This window comes from Orcinus orca, chromosome 1 (assembly GCF_937001465.1).
Source record: "Orcinus orca chromosome 1, mOrcOrc1.1, whole genome shotgun sequence".
NCBI classification, from domain to species: domain Eukaryota; kingdom Metazoa; phylum Chordata; class Mammalia; order Artiodactyla; family Delphinidae; genus Orcinus; species Orcinus orca.
In genome coordinates, this window is record NC_064559.1 from 182502520 (window position 1) to 182527358 (window position 24839).

Consider the following 24839-nt stretch of genomic DNA (forward strand, 5'->3'; position numbering starts at 1 on the left):
TGTGACCTGGATCTTGGGGAGAGGGCCCCCTCTTCAGGTATCAGAGAGGTTCTGCCTGAAGTAAAGGTTTTCGCATCTTCTGAGGAAAGTAGCTGCTTGCAGACCCTCACTCCAGTAGCTTCAGCTCCAAAATTGTCTCTGGTCCAGGTAGCACAGCTTGGAGATGACAGGCAGGGCGGAATATCAATTAAAAACAAATCCACAATTTATTGAAAACAGGTACCTTTCAGTAGCTCTGATTAGAATAAATCAGCTTACAGATACCATGACTCAGGAAAACAGTATGTACAAAAGTCTCAGGAAAGGGAGAATAAAACAACTTGAAAAGAACACATCTTGAACAGGACTGGACTAGAATGGTCATGTAGGAAAATAATAGAGTACAACAAAGAGCCATTCACAGAACACTGTGCTCTCAGGCTTGGGGTGGGGACTCTCAGCTCCCACGTTCTCAAACCACATCTAATGATTCTTTGGGGCACAGGTGCTGGCTGGAGCGCAGGGATCTCAGTGCCCATGTGACAGCCCACGCCGGGGCAGAGGCCAAACGTGAGGAATGAGGCCACCAGGCAAGCTACGCCCACTCCCCCATGAACCTCAGAAGACAGAAGTGCTCTCTGCAGTCTACAGGCCTGGTGGGGACCACAGGGCCACGGACAGCTTAGAGTTCCTCTGCGGCCAGTCATGTAAAAACCCCTGATTAACCTAAACCCTACAGCTCCCTTATCCAGATTCCCACTAACTGGACTAACCAGAGAGGTAGAGGAGTAAGACATGGAAACTGCCCACAAACCAAGTTTTGGTCTTTGGTAAACAGGGATAATACAAAATACTAGTCTACAAGTCAGCTTGAAACCAAACTACTGGGCATGGCAGGTGTTAAGATTGCAGAGCCCTGTCAGTACCCACCACAGGAGGGAGGGGATGTGCGCAGGAGGGGAGATGTTTCCTCCTGTGGTCACTGCTGTGACAGGTCCTGGCCCCATCTGCACAGGCCCCCCCAGCTCCTGGAGCCGCCCTCTCACGGAGCTCACTTCTCTGAGCCTAGCTCCCAGCCCCAAGCACGCACAGGGCGGGAACGCCAGCTGGAGCGGGCTCCCCGGTGAGGGCAAGTTGGCAGTCTTCCCGAGAACAGGAGGCTCCCCTGTGCAGCCTCAGCTGGAGTTAGGGCAGGGCGGAGAGGACGTGGAGCTACGGCAGGCAGAGGCGGCAGCTGAGAGCAGGAAGGAGAATTCAGCTGGGAGAACGGCAGGAGGTTTGGACTGTATGGACACAGAGGCAGTGTCTGTCATCTGGGTTGGGAGGTGCCAATAGCAACGCTTCCTGAATTCTCCAAGAGGAACGCTTCTCCCTGCTCTGGAACTTCACGTTCAAACAGACAATAAGCCGAAGGGAAGAGGTATCTTCAGGGTCCCAGAAGTGCCCATTGAAGGTCCATCCTGTGAAATCTGGCTTCTTGGAATAGCAGCCTCATTTGTGAGTCCGTATGCTGCTGCAGATTTGAGCAAGACGGCTCTGAAAGGACAAGGAGAGAGGCCCTTTAGAGAGGATGAAGCTGGGCAGGCTTGCCCACTTAGCACATAGTCTGCTCAGGTAGCACTGGCTTTGGTGCCGGGCTGGTCTGAGTGGATCTCAGCCCTCCATCCTCTATTGGTAACATGAACAAACTAACCTTTCTGGAAGGCAGCTATGCTCTCCTCTATACCACCAACGCAGACCGAACTAACCTTTCTGAATCTCCATTTCTCATCTGAACAAAGGAGCAAAATACCATCTCAAATGAGACAGTGAAGGTATAATTTGGGAACAGCAATGCTGTAGGTCCAGCTAGATGATGGATGTCACCAGATCCGGGGGGCTGGGTATGTGCCTGATCTCAGCACCGGCCTCTGTTCTGTACAACATGTTTGGGAAAGTACCTCCGCCCGTCCCCTTACTTGGATGTACCCTTCACAGACCTCCCCCCAGGAGGGGGGACCTACAGCAGTCATGTTTGCACTAGGTGTTCCCATCCACCAGCCAAAATCAAAGCGGAAGGGACTGGGGAGGCCCGTCTGACCACAGCTGAGCTAATTCAATTCTTCCTCTTGAGAATTTAAATAAGACTGAAACTGGACTGTCCGCGTTGGGCAATGGAGCAATAGAGTCAGAGCTGGGAGTGTGGCTACCCAGAGCCACATACTGACTCAAGGTAAGGGAGAACAGAACCAAGGGCCTCGTGGAGAAGGTTACCCGCTGAGTGGGGGAAGGACGAGGTGCAAGAGAGGTGAGGGCACGGGCCCCAAAGACAGAGTTGCTAAAGGAGCTGGTGCACCAGAGCGGAGCCCCATCAACTCCTGGCACTGGTGGTCCCACCACTCAGAGGGCCTGCCTGTTCAGTGCTTTCTTTGATTCTGTGGGATTCCTGGTAGCAAGCTCCTCACCCTGTTCCCGAACTGTTGTGAGGAAGTTTCAGTCCCCGGGGGGTCAATTGTGCCCTAACATACAGGCACCAACTGCCTGAATGAGGCAGGATTTGATTCTCTTGTGGAACTTCTGTGGCAGGCACTCTGGTTGGACCAAAACTCAGCATCAGTTTAGGGACAGAATTGCTGCTCAGTAAGCAGGATAACAGTCAAAATCCCTTGGGGGAAAGAGGCCACACAGTTGTAAGTGTAAAGCAGCAGGCCAGACCCAAAAGGCAATCCTAAGTACGGCTAAACCCAGAAGGCTACTGGAGGCCTCCTGTGTGTGGAGAGGAACCCGAGACTTACAGAGAGCTTCTTAATGTTTCCCAAGGCCTCTGGATCCAGCTGTGCGATATCAATCCTCTGCAAGTCACTGGCCAATAACCGCATGCTCTGTGTGGAGGGGAGAGGGTTAACGTGGCACGTCCCTCAGGGCAGGAACCTCCACCCAGCAGCCCAGTGTGCTCCGGGGGTCCCTTGATGTCCTGCACTTGTGGAGGGGGATGGCAAGGCAGGCAGGAGGGGAGTTAATCCGAAAGAGACAGTGCCGTCGGTGTTTATCACTGGGCCGATAGCTGGATCAGCTGAGTAGAAGGGGTGCACGTTAGCTTAGAAACGCCCTGCAGACCTCATCTGAGATAAACCATCCCCTCCGTCCCAGGAGCCGAGGTCAGCAACTTGCTCTGCCTGCTTCAGACCCCTCGAAGCTACACAAAGTGGAAGACACAGCTCGAGCTCCCCTTTCCAGACTAAGCAAGCACGCACGCACCCCGATAGTGCCCTCCTCTGCACGCCCTTTAATATCTCCCTTACTGCACACATCACATGTTACAGTTAATTGGGAGCCTAGCTTGACTACTGAACTGCTTCTCAAGGGCAGGAATGTCTTCTACATCGAATGTCTTCTACATCTTGAACCTGCTACAAGACAGATGGGCAAATGTTAGTGGATGAACCAATGAAACCCAGAGCTGGGCAAGGATCTTGGCACTAACCTGGGAGAGGAAATGGTTCTGAGTCCTACAGAAATGTGGATATCAGAAGCCATGCAACCAAAGGGACTTTGGATTTTGGGAGGGAAGTGAGTGATGGACAAGAGAAGAAATGCTGAGTAAGCAGCACGCCATGGCCTGATCGCCCTCTGGAACACTTACCTCTCCGCCTCCCACTGGCACGGTGAGGAATATCTCTTTGCTGTCAGCAAGAGGACTGCCATTTACAGAGACATTGTAAATCCGCTCTCTGGCTGCTGGAGTGCGCAGGCCTGGGGTCTTGAAGACCCTATAAAGTGGGAAAATCTCTGTAAAGATGGCTTGGCAGACTGAATGACACCTTGACCCCATCTGGCCTCAAGCTGCAGTTTTCAAATCACACATTTCTAAGAAGGCGCATTCTAAATTTAGGGTTAAAAAGCAGTATTGACTAAACACAGCTGGAGGAAGGAGGTTGTAATTATCAAACATACATCTAGTGAAAGTTAATTCTTATCCATGTAAATTTTATGTCCAGAGCTCCATATGGATACCAGCCTCCATCCATCCATCCATCCATCCATCCATCCATCCACAAAGTCAGAAATAAACTGTGGTTAATATACTTCCAAGAGTGGCTAAGTGCTTCCATCAGGAGGACTTTTCCAGGGTCAAAGTTGGATGATTCAGAGATTACATCATTATATTAATTCCCAAAGTGACTTTCTCAAGACCTTTAAAATGCTGCCATCTATTTTTCCCTAAATGTCTTTTGCTATATACTCATGTAAAAAAAAAACAATAAGCAGTTAAGGAAGAGAATTAGAAGTAGAAGGTAAGTCTTCCTCACTCTCCCCACTCCAGATAACCACTCTCAGTTCCTTATGCGTCCTTCCAGAAACTTTCTATCAAATGGGGTCATCTAGGACACGCTGCCCTGCCACCTGCTTTGGAGATGCTTGTGATCATGAAGCTCTTCCCCATCAGCACATGCGGATGTGCTTATTTAATGGCTATACCCCATGTCCTATCTAGTTGACCAGCACTATGGAAGGGATTAATTTATGCTATAAGAACATCCTTGTTTATACTGGTCTCCCAAAAGGTGGTGTCCATTTTCACTCCTACCAAGAGTGTGGGAGAGTACCTACCAATTTAAAATAAACTTGATCAGAATCGGAAAAGACCAAAACAGTCACTAGAGGCCTCCTAGTCATCAGGGACAGGTAAAGAATCATTTTGTCACCAAAAACACGCAAACCTACACTCAGGGGAGAGGCAAACATTAGGAAACCCAGGCGGTTACCCTCCTCTGTTAGGGCTTCCCAGTATTTTCTTAAACACCCTTCTTTTCTGGCAAACATCAAATGTTGGGCTCCCACAAAAATCCAAGTGCTGTTGTCAATACTCACCTTGAGTCAAACCGGGGTGTCAGGCCCGGAGTTGGTTTCACCATAGACAACTCCAGTCGGCCCACAGCTGGGGTAACAGTGGCACAATGGTTTGACCTACAGGTGAGACATGACCATTAGGTACGCCAACTCTCAGGTCCAGGGACGGCAGCCGCAGAGGCAGGTAACACTGACCATGTCAGAGCCTATCCTGGGCATGTTACACACATTAGCTCGTGCAGCCCTCCTAACCACCCTCTGAGAAGCACCATGATCCTCATTTCTGGATGCAGAAACTCAGGCATATTGAGTTAAATAACTTGCCCAAGATCATACAGCCAATTAGGGCAGAGCCAGAACTCCGAACCCAGGCCGCCTGCCTCCAGAATCTGACTTATCAATCAAGCTAACGAATGAGGGGAAGGAGCCAGCCCCTCAGCACCCTGCAGGCCCCCTAGCTGGAGCTCCTGTCCTCCTGCCAGACAGCTCCCACTGCCCAGGGAGAAATGGGAGGAGCCCACCGCTTCACAGACACACGCCCCAGTGACTACTTTCCTGAGCCTGTTAAGAGGCAGCCCCTCCCCCCAACTCCCAGCATAAACAGTTCCAAGTCTACGGTGACTCATTATTTAGCAAGAACAGGAGGAATTTTTTTTTTTTTTTTTTGCAGTACGCGGGCCTCTCACCGTTGTGGCCTCCCCCGTTACGGAGCACAGGCTCTGGACGCGCAGGCTCAGCGGCCATGGCTCATGGGCCCAGCCGCTCCGCAGCATGTGGGATCTTCCCGGACCGGGGCACGAACCCGTGTTCCCTGCATCGGCAGGCGGACTCTCAACCACTGCGCCACCAGGGAAACCCGAGGAGGAATCTTTTAAGAAACTAACTACAGGCAGCTGACAGCCACTTTGTGACCGACTGTGGGTAGCTCTATACGTGGACTGTCAGGTAACTGAACAAAATATGCAGTGCTTACTCTGTGTTTCTGGGTCTTAATCTCCTTGTTTGCATTAAAAAAAAAAAGGGGGGGGGGAGATAGAGAACGTGGGCAGAAGAACCAGAGAAGGTGTTGGGTCAGACGGTTTCTAGAGGCCTCTCCAGCTCGGATACTGGAGGATTCGATGATGTGAAGCTCAACTTGAACACAAGTCACAAAAGCCCTTTACCACCTATTTCTGCCATGATGAATGTGGTTCTCCAATAAAACCAAAAACACATCTAAATCTGGAAAACCTGTTACCTTTTACTTTTGCCTTTTCCTTGTATAGACTGGGTTCTCTTCTTGGATGGAGGACACCTTTTAACCTGAAGTCACAGGCAAATGAAACTGAGGTTACAAAAGGCCCTGCAAAGGGGAAAGGTAAGGGAAAGGGGTACCAGCTCTGGAAAAGAAAACTAATACCGAACATCAGAAGGTCTATCTCACAGAATTCACAGTGACTTAAATAATTCTGAACATAATTGATCAACTAAGAATCTATACTGCCTGAGTCTTCAGAATAGAGGCCTTTGACTGAGAGTAAAGGTAAGTGTCTTCTGGACTGAGTACAGCCTGGTTGGTCTCCCCACCCCACTCCCACCCCCTCACAAAGTGCTGCTGTGACGGTCACTAAGGGCACCCAGGTGCCCAACCCAAGGAACCCTCAGCAGTCCTCACCCTTGCTGAGTCCTCGGAGGTACCTGACAGCAATCACTCTTTACCTGCTGACATCCTCCCTTGTTTCTAAGATCCACCCACCTCCCCACTTCTCTGGCTGGCCCTCTGCAGGCTGCCTCACGAGCTCCTCTTTCTACCTTCCCTCCTAGGGTCCATCCTCAGCCTCCCCTCCACGTTCTCCCTGTACAACCTCATCGACTCCCTCGCTGGGACAACCACCTAAAGATCTGGGAGTCGTTGTCTCTCAGTCTCTTACTTCTGCCTGAGCTCCAGGCTGAGATTTCTGTCAGGGCGAGCTGTCCTGGAGAAGTACTGAACACTCAGCAGGCCAAACAACTGACACAGGGACTGCTCCCCTTAGCCCTAACCCAGCACTCCTCCTCCTCCTGTGCCCCACATGCCACCGGATGGCAGTTCCCTAGACTAGAAACCACCTAGTCATCTCTGGTCCCTCCTTCCCTCTACCAGTCTTGCCTACTCTCCATTATAAAACTTATCTCAGAACCATCCCTTCTCTTTTTACAGGGTCAGTGCCTCAGTTCAAGAATTACAGCAGCCTCTGCATGTAAATCAATGAACTTAGAACACACCCTCACACATGCACAAAAATAAACTCAAAATGCTTTAAAGACTTAAACATGAGACATGGCACCACAAAAGTCCTAGAAGAGAGCACAGGCAAAACATTCTCTAACATAAATTGTACCAGTGTTTTCTTAGGTCAGTCTCCCAAGGCAATAGAAGTAAAAACAAAACTAAACAAATGGGACCTAATCAAACTTACAAGCTTTTGCACAGCAAAGGAAACCATAAAAAAAAGGAAAAAGCCTATGGAATGGGAGACTATATTTGCAAATGATGCGACAGACAAGGGCTTAATCTCCAAAATATACAAACAGCTCATACAACTCAACAACAAAAAAACAAACAACCCAATCGAAAAATGGGCAAAAGACCTTAATAGACATCTCTCTAAAGACGACATACAGATGGCCAGTAGGCACATGAAAAGATGCTCAACATCATTAATTATTAGAGAAATGCAAATCAAATCCACCTCACACTGGTCAGAACGGCCATCATTAAAAAGTCTACAAATAAATGCTGGAGAGAGTGTGGAGAAAAGGGAACCCTCCTACCCTATTGGTGGGAAGGTAAGCTGGTACAACAACTATGGAAAGCAGTGTGGAGGTTCCTCAGAAAACTAAAAGACAGAATTACCATATGATCCAGCAATCCTACTCCTGGGCATATACCCGGACAAAACTGTAATTCAAAAAGATACATGCACCCCTATGTTCATAGCAGCACTATTCACAATAGCCAAGACATGGAAGCAACCTAAATGTCCGTCGACAGAGAAATGGATAAAGAAGATGTGGTACATATATACAATGGAATACTACTCAGCCATAAAAAAGAACAAAATAATGCCATTTGCTGCAATATGGATGCAACTAGAGATTATCATACTAAGTGAACTAAGAGTCAGAAAGAGAAAGGCAGATACCATATGAGATCACTTATATGTGGAATCTAAAATATGGCACAAATGAAACTATCTACAAAACAGAAACAGACTCACAACATAGAGATCAGACTTGTGGTTGCCAAGACGGAGGGGGATGAGGGAGGGAAGGACTGGGAGTTTGGGATTAGTATATGTAAACTATTACATATAGGATGGATAAACAACAAGGTCCTACTATATAGCACAGGGAACTATACTTAATATCCTGTGATAAACTGTAATGGAAAATATACAAAAAAGAATGTCTCTATGTGTATAAATGAGTCACTTTGCTGTACAGCAGAGATTGGCACTACACTGTAAATCAACTAAACTTCAATTAAAAAAAAAATTAAAAAAAAATAAAAGAATTACAGTAGCCTCCTGACTGGTTCCCTTGTCTCTAGTTTTTCCTCTCTCCCGTTTATCCCGAATCCTATTCTGAAATACCTATCTGGTCATGTCATTTACCAAGACCTACCTCATGAAACTGCAACTTCCAAGTTTGGCACACAAGGCCATTCATTTTCTGGCCCCTGCTCTCCCCAGATCACCCTCACAGTTTACAGCCCAGCCATACCAAACTGCTTCCTGTTCCTTAAAGGGCACTTTCATTCCTCTTCCTGGAATTCCCTTCCCTTTCTTTTCCAGCTAGTGAATTCTCACTCATTTTAAAGGCTGTGCCCAAGGGTGCTGGGGGAGCATACTTTATTTTAAGTATTTCCTTTTTCTCCTGACAGGCTCCAGCCCTGAATCTGAGTGCCTACTTACTCTTGCAGTTTGAGGATTCTTATTTTTATTTTCTTCCTCTTCTTCTTCCATTATCATGTCATCCACTTGCATCACCTTTCGTGCTATAAGAAAGTTTTAACAGAGTGATATTTCTCATGGGAATAAACTTTTATGCATTCACATTTCTTATAGGAAATAAAACTTATGCACTCTTAGGCTGTAATCAAGAAATAGATCCAATATAAAGATGACTTTAAAAAAAAAAGAGGGTGTAGACAAAAAAGAGGGTCTCAAGAGTGGTTAAGAAACCCCATATAATGCTTTGTACGGCAGCCCAGCATTCTGAATAAGAGTGCAGACCCTGGAGTCAGACAGCCTTGAGCTTGAGGCCTGGCCCTGCCTCTGACTAGGTCACATGGCTTTCATGGTGATCATCTAAAAGGGAGGAGCCACTTCATAGGGATATGATGAGACCTGGAATGTGTGCTCCACAAAAACACGGTCTTTGTTATTCATCCCAAACCCTAGAATTGCACCTACTGTATAAGTGCTTATTAAATATTTGTGGGACAAATGAATGTAAAGTCCCTTGGACGGTACTGAACACATTATAAGTATTACTATTTATTATAATAAAATACTATTTATAAATAATAAATTATTACAACTATCATCTTAGAAGGAAAAGGGATATGAGGGATGTTTAAGACGGATGATAACGGAGGAAATAGCACCAATTTTTAATATTTAAGGGGTTGTCATATGGAAGACAGCTCTATGGGACCTCAAAGAGCAGAACCAGTATCAATATGTAGATACCACAGGAAACTCTGGTTCAAAATTAGAAAAAACGTTCTAACCATCACAGCTGTCTATTGATGAAAGGTAGTCTCACTGCTAAATACGTACAGCCATGGGCTAGAAAATCCCAAGCAGGGATTCCATAGAGAAATTTAATTATGGGAGGAGAGATCAGACTTAATGACTTTTAAGCTTTTTTTTCTCCCTGACACAAATAAGAATCTAAATATATTTACCTTAAAAAAAAAATAGCTTACAATGTAGTTGAAGTCCAGTAGTCGAGAGGACACAAAACCAGTCTCTACTGTTGTCTGACCTGGGTCCCAGTGTGTTCAGTTCCCAGTGGTGAAATCGGAAGATCAGCCCCCCACACCCCACGTAAGAAAAAAAAAAAAGTGGAATTCAAAAGAGAAATTGGACATTACCTAAATGTAGAAATAACCCAAAGCGACCTAACAGATTGCAGATTTGCAGCTAAGGAACTAACTCTAGGAACACCCAAGTCCAATTACGTCACAACCTTGCTGGGGCAGGCCTGGAACATGACACTAGGAAAGTGAAAATCCCATCATGCCGTCTTCATGCTACAGGACAGCTCTGATGGAAGGCAAGCTGGAACAAGAACTGGACGGTGTTTCTGGCTTGGCCCAGTGGAGAAGGTGCCCGCTTGGTGGGCAGCCCCAAACTCCAGGTCTTGGGTCAGGTTCATCCTCACTGGAGTTGGATGCATTGAGCTACTGGAGCTTAATGACAGTGACATCACGTCCATAACAGAACTCACCCTGGCCTGAGTCTATGCTCACTAATTATAACCCAGCTTCCCCCAAACTTACCCTTTAAGATAGTGTTTCTCAGAGTGTTGGACGTGCATGTGAGAGAATTTTCCACAGATGGGTCAGTGAATTGAGCAACATGGAATGACATGCTTAGACAGTTGGTCCTTTCACCATGCTCTTGGAACCCTTCTGATCACATCAGGGAGAGTCCTGGCCGGCACTAACGTGTCTTGTAGCACCTCTCCAAACCTTGCTCACCTCTCTAACTCAGGGAAGCAAGCAGGCAACACTGTCTGGTCTCCAGCACAGCTTTTGTTTTTCTTCTTTCACCTTCACTTTAGCTCACACATCGCTCTAAAGAGTTCGGTTAGTTATCAGTCCTGCATATCACTAACTGAATGCGGAGGCTAAAATCAAATTTTTGGATTTGCAAGACTGAGGACCAGGCATTAGAGGGAAGAGTTTCCTCCAGTGAGGTCTCCCCAAGCAGCCAGCCAACCACACTAGGCCTTCATTCTCACAGTTCAACAAGGGGTTTTGAAAAGTACTCACTTTTGGCGGATTTCAGGGGTGTCTGAACAGCTTCTGCTGTTAGTTTGTTTATTTCTGTGATATCCAGGTCAGCCTGTAATGAACACAGCCAGAAAACAAAAGGTATATTCCATCAAATATGAGGAACAATATTTTAAGATTAAAAACATTAATTAAAAAACATATTCTTGGGACTTCCCTGGTGGCACAGTGGATAGGACTCCGTGCTCCCAATGCAGGGGGCCCGGGTTCGATCCCTGGTCAGGGAACTAGATTCCACATGCATGCCACAACTAAGAGTTCGCATGCTACAACTAAAGAGCCCATGAGCTGCAACTAAGGAGCCTGCCTGCTGCAAATAAGACCCCACACAACCAAATAAATAAATAAATAAGTAAAATATTAAAAACAAAAAAACCCAAAACATATTCTTTGATACATACAAAAGATTGTTGTTAGTTATAATACAAAATATTGAACTTCCATAAACCCACCATACTAACGAAGGCCTAAAACATTGCCAATTACTTGCTTCTAGGCTATGTATTTTTCCCTGTTCTATTTCCTTGCCTCTCCTCGAAAGGTGACCAGTCTCCTAATTCTGTCATTCCTTAGAGATAACCACTATCATCATTCCATTTGCTTGAAAGAGTGTGTGTGTTTCTCCACAAATGTGTATGTGCTTAAACAATATTTTGTTTGCTTTTGTTTTTGATCACTATTTGTGGTTGTAGTTAATTTGTTTTCACTGCTATGTAATATCTATCACGATGGATTTGTCCAATCTCCTCTCAACAGTATTTTGCTATTACAAACACTGTTACTTTGAACTGTCTTATACATGTGTCTGATGCACACCTGTCCAAGTTTTCTCTTGGCTATATACTTAGGGATGGGGCATTACAGGGTTGTAGGGTACACAAGTGTTCAGCCTTAATATTATGCAAAGTTGTTTTCCAAAGTGATTGTACTTGTTTACATGCCAGGAGCAAACAAGTTCCTAATGACCCATATTCCCTACCACACTTGATGCTATGTCAGCCTTCTCATTTTTTCCCTCCAGCTTTATTGAGGTATAATTGACAAATAAAATTCTAACATATTTAAAGTGTACAACATGAGGATTTGTGATACATACACATTGTGAAATGATTACCACAATCAAGTTAATTAACACATTCAGCACCTCACATAGTTACTGTAAAAAAATTTTTTTTATTTTTTAAAGTCTAGAGGGCCAAAAGTTTTTCTACTCTGCCCCTGGGGCCTTCAAAAAGGCTTCCAGTCGCCATTCTAATTAAATTTGTTCCCAGTGGTAACTATATGTACGGGACTAGGCAAAAGCGGGCATGATTCACAGGCCTTTTCTTGCAGGGCACGTGTAAATATCAGAATAGTCGTTACAGACTAGGAATGACACAGGTTTCATCTCTGGGCTGGCAGAGACTACATGGAGTACTCAGACGGGGATTCTGAAGCTGTCAAGGCTTAGCTTAGAAAGTGCTGTGCTAGACAGACGAGTGCTGTCTGAAACGGATGATGGAATGGAAAGTGGCTACTGAACATTTGAAATGTGGCTGGTGCGTCTGAGGAACTGAATACATATAATTAATTTAAAGAGCTACACGTAGTTGGTGGCTACTGTAGCAGACAGTGCAGATCTAAACCCTTTATTCTGCCTCATCTAGCAGGCCAGGTCACCGTGTAATGATGCAGGGGCTTAAAGGAACTTGGACTTTCGGCTTTCTTCTTCCCCTGCAAAGGTCCGGGCAAAGAGCTGCAAGGAACCTGCCAAGAAAAGAACTACCTCTCTTTATAAACCTTGAAATTATCTGGGCTTCATGTACTCAGCATTTGACAACTATAATTTTTTTGTTGACACAGATAATGTCCCCTCTGGAACCTCTTCCACAGTCAGCACCCACTGGTTGAATTTTGTGAACAGACTAAACTTAAAACTAACCAAGAGTTCAAATATAGGAGAAGTCACTTACTGTAGCTGCTTCCTCCAGCGCCCGCTTGTTTCCTCCAAGGGCTTTGAAAAGAACGTTTTGTTTAGTTACTATCAGATTCTAATAATTTAAATAATAAACCATCCTCCCTAATATGACCACTTACTTTTCTTACACTGGACCAGATTAAGCCCTTGATCCAACACTCAGGAGTCTTTACAACCTAGTTTAACCTCTCTCCAAGCTTGACTGTTCCCCTCATGGCTTATTCTAGGTTCCACCACACCAAAGTGCCTGTTATTTCCCAAATGTGCCACTGTCTCTCATGACTCAGTGCCCTGGTACTTATTTCCTCTGCCCGAAATATTCCTCTGCACCCAAAAAATTTCTAATTCATACTTCAAAACTCAGCTCAAACGCAAACTCTGCTTATTTTTCTCTCTCAGCAGATCGCTGCAATGTGCTGAGTTAGTTGCTCACTATCGTCACATCCAACAACTACTCAAAACTGTAAAAGTGCCCTGCCTTGGACTGAACTCTTTGAGGACAGAGATAATACCCATAGCTTCTGGCAAAAATATGTCACACAGGGCTGCCCTGGTGGTGCAGTGGTTGAGCCTCCTGCCGATGCAGGGGACACGGGTTCGTGCCCCGGTCCGGGAAGATCCCACATGCTGCGGAGCGGCTGGGCCTGTGAACCATGGCCGCTGAGCCTGCGCGTCCGGAGCCTGTGCTCCGCAACGGGAGAGGCCACAACAGTGAGAGGCCCGCGTACCACACACACACACAAAAAAATGTCACACAGTAAGTAGGGAGTAAATGTGTATTGAATGAAGAGGCCTTTGCAGATTTAGATGTAGAATAAAAACTTAGGTTAGGTCCTCTGGCTGGAAAAACTGGTAGTATCCCCTATAATAGTTAAGAACTCAGGCTTTGGAACCAGAATGCCTAGGTTCAAGTAGACTCTGTCACTAAGTAGCTTATGAGACTTTGAGCAAAGTATACAATCTCTGTGCTTTAATCTTGTTGTCTATAAAACAGGGATAATATTAACAATATGGTTGTGATGAGGATGAAATTAGTTAATATATGGAAAACACTTGGTACAGTGCCTGTCTGCCATAGAAAGCACTATATAAATGTGCTCATTGACCACTACTCTATTCTCTTTAGTAGTACTCATAATTTTAAATATATAATCATGTCCAAATTTTAAAAATGATCCTTCTCTACTAACTTGTAAGTTCCTGGAGGCAAGGACAACGCCTGTTTTATTTCCCAATGCATCTTCAGCACCTAGCATTGTGCCTAACACATGCTCAATGAATATTTGCAGAGATGCACAAATAGGTTAATAAATAAAAGGGGAAGTCAAAAGCATCACTGAACGTCTACTATGTGAACAGAACATGCATTTCTATCCAGGAAGGAGGCTATATACTGGGTGAAGAACAATAAGGAAAATAGTAAAAGTAAGGGTAACCCAGCAAAAGGACAGCCTTTTGCATTTCCTTGGACATTTAGCAAGGGGGTGGGGAACAGGCTGGGATTTTTCTCTGGCCAGGAAAACTCTTGAGTCCTGCACTTCACAATTTGATATGCCCATTTTTAAATTGGCATTTTCCCTAAGCTGCAGGAAGAGCTGCTTGGGATTATCCTTCCAACTGAGGTCTGGTAATAAACCAAGCCACTCATTCATTTTCAAATGGTTGGATAAAATATCCCCCCCGCCCCCCCCAAAAAGAGTATTTCATGACACGTGAAATCCATGTCAAATTCACATTTCAGTGTGTCCATAAGTAAGTTTTTATTGTAAAACAGCTATGCCCATTCATTGCAGCTGTTTTGGAACCATAACAGCAAAGTTGAGTAGTTTCGACAGCGAACCTTCTAGCCTACAAAGCCTAAAATATTTATTATCTGGTCCTTTAGAGAAAACGTTTGCCTGCCTGCAGAGGTAGATGAGGGTAAGAGCTAAGGAGAAAAGTAAATCCGGGAGGTGAGACAGGGAGTGGGGGGAAGGAGTAGGGCTGCAGTTTCCTACAGCGATCTTGGAAGACCTCACTAAGAAGACGAAGGCTGCCATGGTAACCACAGAAGGGCTCCAGGCCGAGGCCTGGGGAAAGACTAGCAGCTCTTACCGAAGTAGTCGAGCCAGTTCATCTCGCGCAGCGCCTTGGGGAGTCGCAGGATCTCGATGTTGTACAAGTTATCCATCTCCTTGAGGAGGTTCTGCCTGTCTGACTGAATCTGCTTGGATCGTATTTGCACTGCGAGAGGGCAGAGCGGACGGGACACGGGTCACCCGGCGGGCGAATGCGGCCTGGAATCCGTGCTGCCAGCGCCCCAATCCGCCAGCACCCCGCGACTGCCCCAGGTGCTAGCGACCACCCGGGCTCCGCCCCTTACCTTCACGGTCGAAGTCCTTAAGAAAAGAGGCGAGCTTTCGGCTCCGTACCGAGCTGGTCTTGGTCACCCGACTGCCGCCCTTCCTAGCCGGAGCCATGGCGCTTCGATGGAGGCTGCGGGGAGAGGGGGCCGAGCCACAAGGCGTCAGCGGCGGAGGCGGGGAGGGACAAGGGGCCGCAAGGGTGAGGGAGAGGGCGGAGGGCACCCCAGGGGCTTTGGAGGGGGACCCCTGCCCTTCGGGGCCTGGGCATAAAAGATCTGCGAGGCACCCACCTGTGGGTCCCGAAACAGGGGCTGAGAAAAACCTGGCTGCTTCAGCTGAGAGAGAGAGGCTCCGGGGCTAACCGGACGTGCGACCGCCGCCACCAAATTCAAACTGCCACAGGCTGACCAGTGAGAAGCCGCCGTCTTAGGAGGATCCCACAATAACCAATCACAGGGAAGCTCTGCGATCGGACAGCCAGTCCACATGTAGGACTACAATACCCAGAAGGCATTGACGGCATATTTTCGCGACTCGGTAGCCATGTTGGGGCATGCGTAGAGAGACTCGGAGGCAGGCTGGGGCCCTTGGAAGGTTCTTAAACTTTGATTGCTTTAGCTTTAAGTTTTCCCGCTGGTTTAGGGAAAGCGACCCGCAGCCTCAAGGAGAGGAGACAAGCTTCTGGCTCCGGACGCACGGATAGGCCCGGGGAACCCGCAGTCTAAAACAGGAAACTGCCCGAACCCGGACGAGCCTCCTCCGAGGGGTAGTCAGGAAACGCTTCCCGCGGTGGGAAACAAGGGTCCTGCCTTCCGAGAGCCCCTCTAAAGGTAAGACAACGCCTTGCGTTAGAAACTCCTGTCGGGAGGAGTAGACGGCCCTACCTGAGGAAACGCTGTTCTCACCTGCGAACGGAAATAACTCCCACCCATGACCCGGTCCTTCCCCTATCGATTTGGAACCCTAATGCTTTTTTTGTTTTTATGTTTCCTTCCCCCCAACGGAAGATGACTCAAGACCAGCCTTTGCTCGCGGTGCAGGAGGCCCTGAGGAAGTGCTTTCCCGTGGTGGAGGAGCAGCAGGGCCTGTGGCAGAGCGCTCTCAGGGACTGCCCGCCGCTCCTGGCCTCCCTCAGCAACCTGGCAGAGCAGCTGCAGGCCGCACAGAACCTGCGATTTGAGGATGTGCCGTCACTTCGGGCCTTCCCAGACTTACAGGAGCGGCTGAGGCGCAAGCAGCTGGCGGCTGGTGACACTCTCCTGGACAGGCTAGGGGAGAGGCTGTAAGAGGCTCAGCGGCGCTCGCTCTTGGCGGAAAGATTTTAAAACTGGGTGTTTAATAAGCTAGGATCAGTCGGAAGGGTGTTTTTCTTCTTCCTTGAGAGCGTGGTATTTAGGGATATGTCAACTTTACCTCCTTTCCGTTTGTTGCAATGAGATCTCTGTCAAGAAGGCATTTTCTGGCACCTCCCTTGTCAGACTAGGCGTGACAGTGGTGGACTTAGTAAAAGTTATCAAAGCAGAACAGAAGAGCAATGGGGATCGCTTATTGGCCCTCCTCTAGAGTCTTTCTTAGGTAAAAAGCAGTGAGGAGCTATACTGTAAACTTATTAGGTGCCAGAGCTAAGGGTTTTACATACATTATCTCATAAAATCTTTTCAACACCTCTTTGACTTAACCTCACTTAATTAATTTTTCCGGTGAGGAAACTGAGGCTCAAGCAGATTGCCTGTGGTTATGCAGTTAGTAAATAGTAAAACTGGGATTCTAACCCAAGTATGCCTGACACCAGGGCCACTTGTTCTGCTGTTCATTGGTGTCTGCGTGCCACGAGTAGCACATCTCTAAGCTCTTACTATGCCTAATGTTAGACCCTCTACCTTAGAGTTACAGGTAATTGAGGATAGAGAAGAGACAGGGCACGTATGGCCTTTCCTTGACCAGGACAAGAGAAGGTTCTAGTGTGTAGAGTCTGTGCCATAGACTAATAGGAAAGTGTCAAAGATGGGGCCTTCTTTGTATTCATTTGTACAAAAAACATTTATTAAGCACCTGTGGGATGCCAAGCACAGGTGCTAGGAATACAACAATGAAGCAGACTTAGTTCCTAAGCTGAGTAAAAGAGAGAGACAAGACAATCAATTAAATTAGGTCACGGTACGTTCTAAGATTGTGAACTTTTATTTCAATTGATTACGTGTTTGTGTGTGAGTATCAGGCTGTTACTTTTAAGTCTATTTTTTCATTGTGAGTCACAGTCAAACATTTTTGAAAGCTGCAGTTCTAGGCTAGGGACTGCCTTGCCCTTTGGGAAGTTGTAGCCTTCGTCTTGGTGGCTGGGCCCCTTGGAGTCACCAATGGAATAATAACAAAATTTACCATAAGCTAGGCACTTCGCGAAGCACTTAATATGCATTGTTGCATTTACTCTTCACAGCAATCCTTTTCATTCATTGGACAATTGTTTGTTGTTCTGTCTGCCGGTCTCGATGTTTTAGGTACTTAGGATGCACAGTGAACAAAAGAGACTGTTTTTATTCGTGATTGAGAATAAGTAACTTTCCTAAGATCCACAGTAGTCTGGGTGTGTCAAGAGCCCAAATCTTACCTGTTCAAGAATTCACTAGGATGGGGCACGAGGTAGCATGAGAACACTGCTGGTTTGTTGCTTCAGTTTCCTCTTGCTTATTCCTTTCACGTACATTGCATTGGACTGTGTGTGAGCATTTGCTGTCCTGTATGGCAGCCCCAGAAGGGCCGCTTGGTCTTTACTTTCTTTGGCAGCTGGGAATAACATCATCACATAGCTTTGAGAGCCATGTAACTTCAGCCTCTCCATCTTTAAGTCAGTTCTGAATTCTTGAGCCACCCCTGCCTCCAAGGCACCATCATCAATCTCCGTAGACGAACGGATCTCATTTGGAGCAGTTTTTCCCACTGGGGTGTGTGGCAGTAAATATCTGGAGACGTTATTGATTGTCACACCTTGGGAACGGTGGAGGCATGGTGTGTTCTTGTCGTCTAGTAGGTAGAGGTCGGGGATGCTTCTGAACATCCTGCAATGCACAGGGCAGCCCTCCACCACAAAGAATCATCTGGTCCAAGACGTCCTTAGTGCTGAGGTTAAGGAACCTGGCCTTAGGCCTTTCTCATGAGATTGCCTAATATCAGACTCTTCCCCCAGAGCCGCCCTCCTCAAGGTGCGTGATGTAGTCAGCAGCCACGTGGAACACGTGCTTCAGATCTATGAGCAGCATGCAGACATGATCAGCCTCGATGCTGTCCTGCAGGCTTCAGCTGCAAGCCCCTCTGTGGCGGAAATGTTGGAGTGGTTACAGGATATCGAGAGACATTATCGAAGTTTGTATCCTTTGCACACATTTCAGGTAGTTCCAGAACTGTTCCAGGAAGTCTTTTTAATTTCAGTTTTCACAAGATTGCCCAAAAATATATAGTATGGGTCAGTTCTCTTTGGTTCTTGAACTTGGATTCTTTCTGCATTCCTTTGTACAGTCATTCCTTAAATCACTTATTGAGTAACTGCTCCCTGCCAGGCGTTGCTCTAGGTGCTAGAAGATAGGCATTAAAAAAAGGAAATTATATAGAATGTCAGATGGTGATAAGTGCCTTGGAGAAAAATAGAGCAGGGAATCAGGAAAGCGAGGGGTGAGGGTGGGCTTGTGGTTTTAAATAGGGTGGTCTGGGAAGGCCTCACTGAGAAAGTGGTATTTGAGAAAAGACCTGAAGAGGGTGAGGGAGAGAACCATGGGGGTATTCGGGGGAAGAGTGTTCCAGGTAGAAGAAACAGCAAGCGTGAAGGCCCTGAGGTGACAGCGAGCCTGGTATGTTCAGGAAGTAGCAAGGCGGCCAGTGGGGCTCGAGCCGAGTGAAAGGGGGGTGGTCTAACAGGAGATGTGGTCAGAGAGGCAGAGCTAGGCCTGGTGGGGCCTCCAAGGTCTTTGAAAGGATTTTGGCTTTTACTCTGAGATGGAAAGCTATAGAAGGTTTTGAGTAGAGGAGTAACCTGATCAGACCTATGTTTTCAAAGTATCACCCAGCTATGTTCTGAGGAAGGACTTGGGTGGAAGCAGAAAGACCTGTTAGTTGGAGTTCTCTCACCTTTTTCCTCTCAATTCTTGCCTGTTAGTCGCATCTACCCTCTGGCTGGAGTTTCTACCTTCATTTGAATCACTCCCAAGCCAACCTTTATTCTTGCCTCTAGTTTTGATTTTCAGTTTCCTGCAGATGCCTCCCACTGGAATCTCGCGGAACTGCAAGCTGAAATGGAGAATTGAAATCCTCCGTCCAGCCCTCCCGTGCAGCTCCTGTTTCCTTAAGTTGTAGCATCAAACCTGTCTGATCGCTTAGTCTGGAAACTTAAGCAGCATTTTCCCCCCTTCCTGCTGTTTTCTGCTTGCAGCGTAGCAGCATCGGCCACAGTGGTGGCAGCAGCAGCGTGGGCAGTGGGAGCAGTAGCTGGGGCCACCCTCACTGAGCGCTTATGGTGTGCCAGCTGCCGTTGTAAGAATGTTTGCACTCAGCTGTTAAGTCCTTCCATTCTGTTTCCTTGGTGCTTCTTGTAGTTTCCTTCTCTATCCCCACTGACTCTACCATTGTTTCTCACTTGGACCCTTAGTCACATGCAGTCTCTAGACAGGTTTCCCTGACCCTGGCTTCTTTCCCTCTAAGCCACCCCCGGGTAGTGGCCTCACTCCGCAGATCTATCTTCCGGAAGTCTCGTTTTGATCCTGTTGCTTGTGTAGGAGTTTTCAGTAGCTTCTGGTGCTCTGAGGACGAGAACCCCCGTGCTGGTCTTTGTGTTCTGGCTCCACGTGCCCTCTCAGCCACCTTTCCTGCTACTCTGCACATCGTTCCATGCCAGCCGCACTGGAAATGTCCTGCCCCTGAATCCATTATGTGCTGGAATCCTCCTCCTGTCCGCTAAAGGCGATGAACTCATCCTCTGAACTTCCACTGAGTTTTATCTTTCCTGTCATTTAGAGTCTTTTCAGTTTCTGTTTTTTTCTCACCACAGTGAGATCCCAGATTGCAGGGAGAGTGTTTCTGTCCTTTTCCCTGTAGCCCAGAGCCATGTGTGTAAAGAAGGGCTCGGTAAAGATGTGTAGCAGAGGCGAGTCCTGCCCACCTGGTAAATGTAGCAGTAGCCACGCTCTCACTTTTCTTGCTCCCAGGAGCTCTCTCCAGGGTATTTTCTTCCTTCAGCATACTTCATGTTCTTTTTGAGCACCTTCCTTAACTCCCAGGAAGGTACCTGAAGAGGAGGTACCTTCTGTCCTCAGTCCAGTGGGGAGACTTGGGAAACATCCAAGCTTTGCCCAAAGCCTGGGACCGAATTTCGGAAGACGAACACCCAGACCTTGTACGAGGTACCGGTTTTCATTTAGTCCTTCGTGTCTCCTCCCCTCCTTTCTTTCTGTGTCTCACCTCTTTGAAAGCATGTAGAGATGCCCTCATGGTGCCTTTGTAGCTTTTACAAATCTGATGTTTTGTGTTTTCTGGAGAGGTGGTATGCCATGTGTTCTCTCTCTTCCTGTTCCAGATATCCTGTTGAATGTTTCCTTCTTCCTGGAAGAGTGAAGAAGCCGTGTGTTTATCGGGAGACTAGGGGGACGCAGTTGAAGACCGACCTTACTGCGCTCTGGTATTTCTAAAGAAATGCCAGCATTGCAACTGGACTTATTGGAAATGTCAGTGTCTAGAGCCTGAGGATTGTACTGGATGTTGGGTCTTCTTCATGCCAGGTCCTGGGTGAGGGCACATGGTCACACCTTGCCCTTTCCTAAGGCTCAGGGGAGTGGACAGAGACAGAGAGGATGCAGGAAAGGCCGTGCAGAAGAACACTGGGTGCAGAAGCAACAGCCACAGAAGTGGTAAGGAAGGAAAGGACAGGGGTAGAGAGTGCCGCTGCCCCCAGCATCATCCAAAGCTCTGAGCCTCGTTGACACCAGGTCCTGGTTTCGTGTATTTGTGTCAGTATCCAACTCCTTGATGAAAAAAAGTGGCTTTGATGATTTAAAGAAGGAAGGGGTGGGACTTCCCTGGTGGTCCAGTGCTTAAGAATCCTCCTTCCAATGCAGGGAACACAGGTTTGAACCCTGGTCAGGGAACTAAGATCCCACATGCCGAGGGGCAGCTAAGCCTGCGTGCCACAACTAGAGAGAAGCCTGCGTGCTGCAACGAAAGATCCCGTGTGCCACAACTAAGACCTGACACAGCCAAATAAATAAATAGATACTTTAGAAAAATAAAGAAGTAGAGGTGATATTGGTGGAAAACAGTTACTGTTTCCGAATTGCAGTGGCTCCTTATCATCAAAACAATTTTCGTTTCCAGAGCCTACCACCAGGGGGAGGTGGTGCAGCATGAATTATTCTGAATGCTTTGTGTTTGGAGGGGTTCTCTTGCTCTTCCTATCTGAGAGTAAGTAACTGGGGGTAGTGGGACTCCTCAAATAACAGTTTTTTGTTTTTTGTTTTTTTTAAACCAAAGCTGGTGACTGACTTGCTACAGTTCTCTGATCTTGGGGTGGCTGCGTGGATGGGAGAACACCAGCTCACAGTCAGGTGTTCAGGGTTGGGTTTCTGAGGCCCAGTGCCTTCATCAGTGAAATGGTCGTGGTACTTCCCGACCTGTCAACTTCCTGGGCTGGTGTAAAAATCTGGGTCATTGGATGTAAAGAGGCTTAATAAAGAATATAGATATTTTTCAAAATGAAAATGACTTTTTTCGTATTACAAAAGTGATATATGCTTTTTAAAAAACAGTAGAGGGCTTCCCTGGTGGCGCAGTGGTTGAGAGTCTGCCTGCCGATGCAGGGGACGTGGGTTCGTGTCCTGGTCCGGGAAGATCCCACATGCCGCGGAGTGGCTGGGCCCGTGAGCCATGGCCGCTGAGGCTGCGCGTCTGGAGCCTATGCTCCGCAACGGGAGAGGCCACAACAGTGAGAGGCCCGCGTATGGCAAAAAAAAACAAAAAAAAAAACAGAAAAATTGTAGAAAACATTTAAAATGCAGAAAAGTATAAAATAAGCTCCACCAGAGATATTTTGTTAAGTATCTTTTTAGTGTCCATATTCACAAGTTTTTTTAACAAAACAATTAGGGTGTTATTGATAAATATTGTTGTTTAAGTTATCTTTTTAAAAAATCTTAATATAGTTTGGCCAGTTTTTCATATCTGTGAATATAGCTCAACACAATTATATACCATTTTATGAATGTATTATAATGTTATATTTTACATGTATTTTTTTAAGTCATCATGTTTTTCTACCTGTAAGGATAATACATTCTGACTGTGAAAGATGGAAGTATTACAGAAAGTGAAAAATGCACAATGTCCACCTACCAGATACGTAATCATTTTTAATAATGTGGTGTATATTCTTCCAGGAATTTTTTTTTTCTTCCAGAAATTAAAAAAAATCTATTCTATCACATATATAATAATTGTAAATAACTTAACTCAAGACATTTGGGTATCAGGTCTTATGATGTGCTGTGGGTACAGAGGTGAAGGAGAGCCCTGAAAAGATTTATAGTTAAACCAGGGAAAGATTTAAACCAGTGTTTCTCAAGTTTGAAAATGTATGTAAATCACTGGTATCTGGTTAAAATTTAGATTCCCATTCTGTAGGTCCTGGGGTGGGGCCCTGAACTCTGCATTTCTTACGAGGTCCCAGGTGATGCTGATGGTCCAAGGACCAGACTTTAAGTGGAGAGATTTAAACTGTAATATAACAATGCTGTATTTGAGATCAAAACAGAATTCCATGAGAGAGTAGAGGTGACAGCCAACTGCTTGTGGGACTACTTCATGGTGACTGTGACATCTGAGGCAGGCCTTGAGGCTCAGAAAGGAGTGCAGGGTGCTGCACGTACAGGGACAGTCTAAGCAAAGGCAGTATTTGAGAAAGAATGGAAGCTGATACCTCCTGGAAGTGTGTGGGCATCGTGCTTGTGGCTTGTACCCCCTAGAACTGGAAGCATTAACAGTTGACTATAGCAAGTCACTGGAGTTCACAGGGGGACGGAAGAGTGGCAGGAAATGGGTCTGTAAAGGTGAACTGGAATGAATTTGTGAATGCCATGATCAAGAGTATGTATTTTGCAAATGGGAGTTGCTTGCTTGTTTGTGTGTGTGTGTGTGTATAAAAATGAGCTTTTTAAACCTCCCTCATTGAAGCAAGTAATCATGACTGAATAGACACAAGTATGTTTAAGGTGCTAAGTAATAACTATGTATTATTTAAGTATAATTTTTCCTTCTTAGCTTTTTTCTTCTGCTGTTAAATTGCTATCCTAATTTTCCATTTTATTTATTTTCCTTATTTTTTTGGTTGCATTGGGTCTTAGTTGCGGTACTTGGAGTCTTCGTTGAGGTGTACAGGATCTTTTCGTTGGGGCTTGGGCTCTTCATTGCAGCGCATGGGCTTCTCTCTCTAGTTGTGCATGGGTTCCAGAGCACGTGCGCTCTGTAGTTTGTGGCTCATGGGCTCTCGTTGAGGTGCACGAGCTCAGTAGTTGCAGCATGCAGGCTTAGGTGCCCCGCGGCATGTAGGTTCCCCGACCAGGGATCGAACCTGCGTCCCCTGCAGTGGAAGGTGGATTCTTTACCACTGGACTACCAGGGGAGTCCCTCTAATTGTCCCTTTTAAATTTACAATTAATTTGGTTTATTTTTTGAGTAAGTGATACTTTCACATTGTACAAAATTCATAGGGTGCAAGTGCATATTCAGTGAAAAGTTCCCCGTTACTCAGTCCCCCTCCCTGGAGGCAGCCAATGTTAAATGTTTCCAGTGTGTCCTTCCAAAAATATTCTTTGCCTCTATGAGTGCAGGGGTGGTTACCCTCCAAGATAGCCCCATAGATCCCAATGATCCATGCCCTTGTATACTCCCCTCCCCTTCAGTGTGGGCTGACCTGACAGATTCGCTTCTGATGAATAGAAGACAGTGGTAGTGGTGGTCATTTCTGGAACTAGGTTATGAGGAAAGACTGGCTTCCATGGTGGGTGCTGTCCCTTGCTCTCCTGGGGAAGTCGTCTGTGAGGCAGCCCTGTGGAGAGCTCACGTGAGAGCCTGATGCCTGCCAGCAACCCTGAGTGAACTTGGGAGCAGACCCTCTTCCCGAGCTGAGCCTTCAGATGAGACCACAGCCCCAGCTAACAGCTTGACTACAACCTCATGAGGACCTAAGCCAAAGGCAACCTAGCTCAGCCGGCCCGGATTCCTGACCCATGGAAACAGATAATAAATGTTTGTCTTAAGTCATTAAGTTTTGGGGTAATTTGTTACACAGTGATAGGTGACTAATGCAAGAAGCAAATATTTTTGTATTCTCTGTAACTTCATACAAATAGTAGCATGCTGTGTATGCAGTTTTGCACCTCGTGTTTTCCACCTACTGTATCTTAGAGATCATTCCATACGAATACGTAAAGAGCTGCCTTAATTTTTTCTAAAAACAGTTGCATAGTTTTCCGTTGTGTGGGTATAACATAATTTATTTAGCCCCTTACTGATGGCCATTTAGGTTGTTTCCAAAGTCTTGACACTTGTTAGGTTTTGGTAGCCCTCCCTCTCACTGCCACCCCTGCTCATGGTTTTTTCCTTGGAATTTTCAGTTAGTTAATACCACCCCACGCACTCACCCCCAATA

The 24839-nt window shown here is 46.5% G+C and overlaps 2 protein-coding genes across 2 annotated transcripts; one reads left to right on the forward strand and one right to left on the reverse strand.

Annotated features, from left to right (window-relative positions):
- Positions 1 to 187: 187 nt before the first annotated feature.
- On the reverse strand, positions 188 to 15580 carry CDCA8 (cell division cycle associated 8). Its single transcript, XM_004266439.3, has 11 exons — positions 15448 to 15580; positions 15175 to 15287; positions 14907 to 15035; positions 12808 to 12848; positions 10835 to 10907; positions 8745 to 8827; positions 6047 to 6111; positions 4831 to 4926; positions 3602 to 3728; positions 2754 to 2840; positions 188 to 1515 (listed from the first exon to the last, which is right to left on the reverse strand). The coding sequence occupies exons 2-11, from the start codon at positions 15269 to 15271 to the stop codon at positions 1471 to 1473; spliced, it is 843 nt and encodes a 280-aa protein (XP_004266487.1). The 5' UTR covers positions 15272 to 15287; positions 15448 to 15580; the 3' UTR covers positions 188 to 1470.
- Positions 15581 to 15698: 118 nt separating this feature from the next.
- Positions 15699 to 24451, forward strand: C1H1orf109 (chromosome 1 C1orf109 homolog). Its single transcript, XM_033422116.2, has 5 exons — positions 15699 to 15987; positions 16165 to 16439; positions 18342 to 18521; positions 20426 to 20544; positions 20718 to 24451. The coding sequence occupies exons 2-5, from the start codon at positions 16165 to 16167 to the stop codon at positions 20753 to 20755; spliced, it is 612 nt and encodes a 203-aa protein (XP_033278007.1). The 5' UTR covers positions 15699 to 15987; the 3' UTR covers positions 20756 to 24451.
- The last annotated feature ends 388 nt before the right edge of the window (positions 24452 to 24839 follow it).